Genomic DNA, 9,359 nt, shown 5'->3' with positions numbered 1-9,359 from the left:
AAGCATTTAGAATATCAACAAAACAGCTGCTTTTTTTTTTTTGCAATTACAGAGTGGTATTCAGTTAACAGAACAATTATTTTCGTATAAGCTGCATCAGAGACGACTGAAGATGAAAAAAACTACCGTCCCCACATATAACTAATCTGTGCTGTGCACCAAGAACCTGCTTTAAATTTCCATGCCGGTTTACAACCCCCACACTGTACCAGGCAAGATTAGTGGCTGTTGAAAATACCACCAGGACAGGGCTATCTAAAGACACATTCGGCAGTGTGTTAAGTATACAAAAAGAGACACTGTACAGTTTAAAAACAAATCTTGATAAGTGAGTATGCATCCAAACCTAACTACAGGAACCAGGATAATGAGAAGGAACCAGGGAGGTAAAGAAAGAATCTGAAAGAGAAGAACAGTAGGAGACAGGCACTAATAAGGGAGATATGCATAAAAATGGGGTTATTTTAAAGTGAAGGAGGAGGGAAGGTTATACAAGGAACCTAGGGGAAAAAGGGAAAGAAGGAGCTCGAGAGGTATGACCATAAGGAGAAGGGTATTAGTAAGGGAGAAAAAATCCAGAGGTAACCATATTAGTCCAACAACCTACTGAAAAACTATACATACAATGAGCTCAAGGAACAAAATATATAGTCAAGGTTTATCTGAGAATGTTTAGTTTTTGCCCAAACACTATCTGCATAGGGCAAGGTAATTAAAAGTACCAGACTGATGGAACTAACCTTGGAAATCCAACATCCATACTTTGAGGCCTATACTAATTTGGTCAGAGGGACATAAAGGACAGTTTTTGCTCCTTGCCCTCCTAGATCGACTTCTTCCAGGGGACTATGAGCATCTCTCAAAATGTCCTGTAACTGTGGTGAGTCACCTGTCTTCTTGAGCAAGAAGACCATGGAGACTGCACCAGATGGACTTGAACCAGTGTCCAGTCTGCAAAGAGGAGGGTCAACACAGAGGAAATGTTTCCTCCATTCTTCCAAGTGAAGTCAGCCATGGTTGGGCAGGACTTTTGACTTATCTTCACATAACTGGTAAAAGATAGGAGCCAGGGGCTCCTGCCAAGCCCATGTGCCCCCCTGAGGAACAGATCCTCAAATGACCTTAAGAGTAGAAATAAATTGGTTTATTTGGGCCAACCACATGGTCTTAAACACCCAAAAGGAAAGCATAACCAAAGATTAAAGGGATCAATATAATTTTTTAAGAGTCCATGTGTATAACTAAAGGCTACCTAATAAGAAACAATGCCAGACAGGAGATACCTTCCTTTGAGTTGTTGGCCAGGGCAGCCCAAGAGACTCCCAGACAGTAACCCAGCACAGAACTTGGAAAATGAACAGCAGACCCCAATCTTATCTAAAGGAATATTGGCAACAGATTGCTGCTAGATGAGGAAGAGCTGATCTTCCTAAAACAATGAACTCTAGATTGGCTAACCCGATTCAGCCAATGGACAAGCACTGGAGAACAGCTGGGGGCTCCTACAACACAGTGGATAGTAACAGGGATTACAGAGTATATGGGCTCCAGTGGGAGGGGACTATGGGAGGGTGCCATTTGGGATGTGGGTATATATTTGAATAAGATTGTTTGGGATGTTCTGTATGAAATACACACAAAAAATGAATAAATAAAAAAGATCAGTTATATTTGAGAAAGAAGCATAAAAATTTGCTCCTGTTAATTAGTAGAGGTGAAACACATTACCACTGAAATCTACCTGATGATTTTTAGATCCATGCTTAGGTGCCAAGGATCTCAGAAAGTAACCGACTGTGACTAGTAATAATCAGATACATAGAGATTAGAGATGCATGTACAAACATCTAAGTGTTAGTAGCATTAAAAATGAGTTTTTCCTGTATGAAGCAGTATATTTTAAAATGAAATTGAGATCTTTTTAAAAGGTTAAAACTTCATTCAATTGTATGTCTTATAGGGTTTATACTGCGTTCAAGATTGTATAACTATTAATTCAACTGTGAACCTAAAAATTTATATCCAATATTGAAAGAGATGCATTTTTACTCTGGAAATTGTTATTAAATATGTTAATGCTGTAAATAAATGCTTCTTCTGATCATGTGGTTATTAAATAAATAATTAAAAAAAATAAAGTGTCAGTTATAATAGGATATTAAAAATAAATAAATAAAATATTACCTTTGATTTAACAGAAAAAACTCAATGGAAACATAGCGGGCACTGATTATGTTCACCACCTCTTACTGAATCCTATAGCCTTAAAATTTTAAATTTAACATTTTTAAGACTGTGTCTGCTATGTAGCCCAGGCTGACCTTTAACTTCAATCTTCCTGCCTCATCCACTGGAATAACTGAAATTATAGGCATGTACTATCATACCTAGGTCATGGAAACTTTTTGAAAGAGGAATAGTTAATCAAAATTCATATATAATAAATAGTAAAATAATGGATTTATTTATTTATTTATTTTTAACCATATGAAGCTGATGCCTTTTCTGTGTAAAACATAATATTACTTTTGTATTCAACCTAAATATTGCAGGTTTCTTTTGGGGGGATTAAGCCCAAAGCCTTGTGCATGCCAGGGAAGCATTCTGTCAACGGAACTAAATCTCAGTAATTATTACATTTTAACTTTTAAAAGATGGATCTTAATCTTGCCAAGAGTATTATTCCTATAAACATCATCATCAATGCTTTTCAGCAAATATTGTTTTTTACATTCAGAGCTCTCACTTGTATTCTAAGCTACATACAATATTCTTTGTCTAATCAAGACCTTCCAAATGCTTATCACTGGGGCATCACTGAGGTTGCTACTTGTTGTGAAAGTAAACATATCTATTAAGCCCTGGAAGGGGCTCAACTTTGATGTCTACTGTAAAAAGTTTTAATAGCACTGGGTTAAGTCACTTTTGCTGTATGGTTCATTTTATCCAATGCTTTTAGTTCAGAACTTAAGTTCTCAAAAAATAATTTGTGATTTGCCTCATTGTGAAAGTTGAACAAATTGTTACTATTATTACAGTTCATTAGAGTATATTATCTATATGTAAAATAAAATACAACGGATGGATCTAATACATATAGTTCGGAAAGATCACCGGTTTAAAAGAGAAAGCTTTATCAAAAATAAAGTTTCGGTATTATAAAACAGATTTTTATAAACAGATTTTTTACATGACTGAGGTTTTATAATTTATAAATTTGATAATATTTTTCTCTCTTAAAATGTACGCTATGCAAGCTGGGCATGGTGGCACATGCCTTTAATCCCAGCACTTGGGAGGCAGAGGCAGGAGGAGCTCTGTGAGTTCAAAGCCAGGCTGGTCTATAAAGCAAGTTCCAGGCCAGACCCTGTCTCTTTTTTTTGCAAGCTGGGCATAGTGGCACATGCCTTTAATCCCAGCACTTGGGAGGCAGAGGCAGGAGGAGCTCTGTGAGTTCAAAGCCAGGCTGGTCTATAAAGCAAGTTCCAGGCCAGACCCTGTCTCAAAAAGATTTTTAAAAAAAGGGGGGGGGTGCTATGTTTTTTTAGAGATTTTACAATAATAATACTAGCCACTTTTTTTTAATTAAATGAAAAACAGTAATATATTTCTCTCCATAACTTAAGAACAGTTTTTATCTGTTCATCTTCTTTGCAGAAGAACTGGGATGATAGAACAGGAAATTTTTACCAAGCACTTCACAAAAACGAATTGCTCCTTAAATTATTAGTAATCACAGATGTCACCGTCACACATTATTCCTCTGGTTTGTCACAGGTTCACGCTTGAAAAAATCCACTTATGACCAGTGCACAAGCCAGCTTCCTTCTTAAGGTTTTCTATCTGTCTCACTACAGTGATTAGAGCAAATGCTTCCTAACAATTCAGTTAATTTTATAGAAAATGGAGTCAACTTCTCTTGTTTCATTGTAATTGAACATTTTCCTGAACTGCTGTAAATGAACAACAGGTAAGCAGTATTTATCAGATTGTTTGGTAGAGCTTGCAGTTTGGATTATTCTATTTTCTTTTTGCAATTAATGAAATATATAATATACCTTGAGGAAAAAAAATACAGTGGTTGGCCCCTGAGCTTTCAAGAAGCAATGGATAGTTTGCTGTGAATGTATGCTGTACTCTAAGAGCCTTGGGGATGACGGCAGTGTTCTTGGTGGTCTGAGATGTCCTGCAGCCCTATGTTTCAGGATCTGGTCCACACTGTTTCCAAAGTCCTGAATCTCCCTTTGAAACCAATTTCAAATTCTGTGGTATTCAGAGTTTCAATGAGGCTTTCAGGGCTGTTGGATACCTTCTGACTTAGTTTGCTGTCTGTTGCTGTGATAAAACACTCTGACCAACTTGGGGAGGAAAGAGTTTATTTAGCTTACAGTTCCAAGGCACAGTCCATCAATGAGGGAAGTCAAGGCAGGAACTTGGAGGGAGCAGTGGAAGCAGAGACCATGGAGGATGCTACTTTCTGGCTTGCCTCCCAGGTCTGTGCTTAGTCTGCTTTCTTATATAACCCAAGGCTGCCTGCCCAGGGGTGGCACCATCCATGGTGGGTTGGACCCTCCCACATCACTCAACAATCAAGAATATGTCTCACAGACATGGCCACAGGCCAATCAGTTGGAGGAAATTCCCCAACTGAGGTTCCCTCTTCCCAAGTGTGTCAAAGTGACAACTGAAGCTATCCGGCACACCCTCAATGTGACAAACTCAAGGGCTGCTCTACCGTGCAGTGTCACAGGATTTCGGGATATGCAATTGAAGAAAGACTCCCCTCCATGGCTGCCTTCCCTATCCATTACACATGGTAACAATGGAAAGCACCGTTTAACTGCATTATCTCTCCAGACCCTACATCAGGTGTGCCCACCAAGCATGGAATGTACCAGTTGAAGCCAGAACTCGAATACAAAGCAGATGAGATGAAGGTGCTTGTGGTATTCAGATTCTCCAGAGGGAATCGGGTTTTTCTGACATTAGGACATTATATGGACAATTTATAAAAATAAAGCATCTCTCCATTGAGAGTAATTTTTGCACTTGGATGTGCGTGAGAGCTAGGAAGACAGGGTTATTGATCACTATCCATTTTTCCAGCTTCTAAAGACATCACTCCCTGTGGTTTGAACTGGAAAAATCTGGACATTTGGGAAGATAGATGGGTGGAGACTGGACAGCTGACCTGGATGCTTAGATGTCTCCTCCCCCTTGCTTACCAAGGTCCATGCTCTTGGAGGCTTTCAGATTAATTGATTCAGGCTGCCTGGCCGGTGTCATGGATCTGAAATTGATGTGCTGATCTGGAAAATATACTGCCGAATCCACCCCAGAGCTGTGGAAAGAAGTTATATGCCATATTTAGGTTTAGCATAAAATCAAAAAGGGAAGGAAAAGGGAGAGAGGAAGGAAGGAGGGGGATGGAGAGAGGGAGGGAGGGTGAGAGAAATCTCATATTGAACATATTCCCTCATCATTTTCTCTGCAGCCAGTACCTATGTATTTTAAACCAATTCTTGAATCTCAGATTTCGTTTATGGGATGTAGAAACTCCATTCCAAGTATTTTATCATGCACTGCTTTTTAAATAAAATATGCTCTGGCTAATATCATGTTTTACTCTTCAGTGGTTTCTGCTAATTGGGATTCTCTTGTATCATATATAATTTCAAGTGGAGAAGTATGCTTGGGAATCCCTAGCAATTCAAAGGATGTCACCAGGTACTGGCAGAGCTCAAACATAGGCTAAAAGATTCCTATGGGGTAAATGTTCTCTTCTTTCAAGGAGAAGTGAAAGGGGTACCTTCTAAAAGAAAACCATCTTGAATCATTGATGGAGGCAGGAGATTGACTTTTACCTTATTTGGGTGCATCTTCTAAAATTAATATTAACACCACTGAGTAGATAGTCTGCCCACTAATAACACCAAAATGAAGCCACAGGAAAAGCATAGTTGAAAATTTAGACACAAAATACAAGAAATACCCATTATGGGCTAGTAGTTGAGGTCCATCTAAAAATTTTCTTTCTTCTCTATACTTCATCTATTTTGAAGAAAGTTGTAGAAGACTATATAAATAAGTTTTAGATAATGGCTTACTTTTTCTATAAATATTTATATAGTTTTCATTAATTAAATTACAACTAATTTCTTCTTGGGTATCTAGGTCTGTCTGATAAAAAATATACATGGCTGACCATCTCAATATAACTTCTATCCTAAGCTCAGATGAGATGTCAATGCAAATCTGTATCCTCAGGCAATCTGACAGGCTTAAGGTTGGGCTTTAAAGAGTTTAGTATTTTAAATAATAAACAGCAAAAATTATCTTAATATTTAACAAACATTCTTCTAAAATGTAGAGAGCAAGTGTTACTTTTAAACTAAATATGCTAGGGTAAGTTTAATTTCTTTGTTAAAACTTACCATTGCTACTTAATATTGCCTGTCAGTGATATTAAAATATATAGCAATAATAACCATGCTAAGTGAAGAAGTGAACCTCCATTATTATAATATAATGGGTAGACTGAGAAAAATCTCCTGGCAGATGGAGCAGTGTGGTTGTCAAGAGTCAGGGCCTTAGAATATGATGTCCAGATCAAATCCTGGCTCTGCAGTTACTAGCTGTGTGACCCAGGCAAGTTATTGGACCTCTCAATACTTCAATGTCATTTCCTATAAAATAAGTATAGTTATATTATCTACCTTTGGTGGTGAGAGGATAGATTTGGAAAGTACAGAGACTATTGTCTGGTACACAACAAGTGCTATAGAAAGGGTTAGTTACTACATAAGCAAGCAAATAAAAAGACCTGTGCTTACTTCCTACCTCTAAGTTTTTAGCTTCTCCAGTTATCAATGCTTCTTACAGCCTCTTTGTTATTTCTATTTTTGTAAGACTCTTCATACATCTGTGACAAACAGCCTTTCTCTTCTATTGAGATTCACAATTCACTGAAAGGCTAGGGGCCAGAGAGGCATCAAAGTGTTTGGCCCCAGTTTTCACATCTACAAAATGGGCAGTAATAGAGCCACTCTGTAAGGTTGCTGTAAATGTTTAAATAAATTCAGATATGCAAAAATACTGAGAATAGTGCTTAGCACATGGTGAGAACTCCATCAACGCTATTTTAATAATTTTTTAATGTTAATAAGCTCCTAATAATCTTCCCTTTTTATTTCCATGGGTCAAGATGCCTTTGGAATGAGGGCTCAGGACACTTTACAATGGAAAGATTATTATACATGTTTTCATGAAAACTACTCAAAAAGTTGTTTATAACTCTTTAGAGTTATACTTTGGGGGTGGGGTTCCTTCTTGGTATGTAGATGCACTGTAGGTAGATGAGGCCACTGATTCCTCAGGTGTACTAGATGTAGCACAGTGATAGCCCAGTGTGCCAACTGTGTGAGAGCATTGAAAGTCCTTGACCCAGTCAGTGCCTGGTGGGAATATCCCCATTTTCCTATTAACTTTAAAGAATTTGGGAGATGCCACTGATACCAAGAGCTCTTCCTTGAGCTGTGGTGTCATGTGCTGTTAAATGTGTCATCCAACCTTCCTTTGTACTTAGGTTTTCACCCTTTGATCTTGTGGGATGATGTGGTTTTAGTGTCAGAAAAACTCATAGCCGCCACAGAATCAAAGACTTTAAGAGGTAAAAGGGATTAAAGGTCACCTCATCCTTTAGATAAGAGTCTGAGGACCGAGAGAAGGCCTGATATTCCAAAGTCACACAGCTGCTCAAGGGCAAAGCCTTTGACCTAAGTCACAAGCTTGAGTTAAAATGCTGGTCTAAATTCACAAACATCAAGTCTTTTCCTTCTAAAGTGCAGATTGCCTCCTAAACAACTTGCATTTTAGGTTAGCTTTGCTTTGGGCAGAGTGGTGTATATGATGAAATGAAAGAAAACCAAGTAGTCAAACAAAGCAGATGATGTACATTTTAATGAGTGCCTTTAGGGAAGATGTTTAGGACCAACATGAATATTCCTCTTTAAAACAAAGACCACACTGCATTTATAATGCTGTTCATGGCTATGGCAATCTGTCCAGGTGAGGAATGTATTGGCTAACCCAATTCAGCCTTTAGGTTATCTTATCAAACTAGGAAATAATTGACATTTCAAAAATCACAGCTCAAATTTTCTAAACTTTTGGGAAATAATGATTTTTTTACCTATACTTATTTTAAAAAACAAGGTGGTAATGACATTTGCTACAATAACATCATATTAGGATCTGTTAAAACAAATTTATTTTTATATAAATATTAGGATACAATCAAGGATAATCAGAGAAACAAAAGCTGCACTGTACATATGAATGTAGCAAATACATTATTTACATATAGATACATATGTCTGATTATGGCAATTAATTTGATATTATATACATCTGTTACCATTATTTTGATTATGACCAAATGTACAATCTGAAAACGTTCAGTAGAAAGATTGACTCTTGCCATGATATAAACTGAAAATGCAAAATAAAGCTGACATCAGATTGGCAGATATTTAAGGAGAGAAGTGAGGGGAATGTTAGACATTATGGGATTAAAGCCAATGCCAGCAGATAGAGCACTCAAATAATGAGTGCAGTATTGAATTAGTTAAGGTGAAAATATTTTAGGCATGTAAGTTAGACTGGTAAACTCATTTGTAATTGTATGCTACATATCGAAAGTGTTTGGAGTGAGGGCGACACAATGATTAACTATAAAATATGACATATTTTAATTTTGAAGGGCGTTAGCATGTGCTCGTGGCTGAGTGGGCTGCAGTGGAGGCTGTGGGAAGCTGGAAGTTGACAGCAAGCCAAAGACATGTCCTAGATAAAGGCCATGTTTGCAGCATGAACAACCAGGGAATCTCTCAGACAGAAACGATGCTCAGTGTCAAATTTATGCTGCATAATGAATAAATAAGGGCAGCAAGAAACATACGCCAGCATCCTAAATATGGTGACAAACCGGGAATAGGAAAGTCATGGAGGAGTCAGGAGTGAGTGTTCCAGGAGAACTGCCACCAATTAAAAGATGGGGATGAATATTTTGAAAGACGTGCCAAGACACTTATGTCTAGTTTCAGGTGTCCATGACTCTGCGTATATGCATGTGTGTGTGTGCATGTGTGTGTGGGGGGGAGATGAGGCTATGAATGAGAAAATATGAACAAGTACGGAATGACCAAATGTTGTTTATGGATCTCACCTTTAGATGCTGAAGAGCTAGAGGCAGTCCATGGATGCTGAAGGAGGGAGAATCAGTTTTCTCCCGGGAAGAGCTTCACGAGAGGTTATCTAACTCCAAGTGAGCAGCCCGAAACACAGGCCCCACTAAATGA

At 37.9% G+C, this 9,359-nt stretch overlaps 1 protein-coding gene across 3 annotated transcripts in view; it reads right to left on the bottom strand.

The window, feature by feature from the left end:
• The window catches only part of Pard3b (par-3 family cell polarity regulator beta), a 1,142,550-nt gene that overhangs the window by 426,999 nt on the left and 706,192 nt on the right, over positions 1-9,359 (bottom strand). For all 3 annotated transcript variants that reach the window (XM_017801393.2, XM_017801395.2, XM_029569916.1), the window contains exon 15: positions 5,226-5,341. In XM_017801393.2, the coding sequence (XP_017656882.1) occupies positions 5,226-5,341 (116 nt within the window). The remainder of the gene's footprint in view (positions 1-5,225; positions 5,342-9,359) is intronic.

Source organism: Nannospalax galili, unplaced genomic scaffold (assembly GCF_000622305.1).
Source record: "Nannospalax galili isolate Female #2095 unplaced genomic scaffold, S.galili_v1.0 scaffold281, whole genome shotgun sequence".
Classification (NCBI taxonomy): Eukaryota; Metazoa; Chordata; class Mammalia; order Rodentia; family Spalacidae; genus Nannospalax; species Nannospalax galili.
This window is presented reverse-complemented; position numbering and strand designations above follow the sequence as displayed.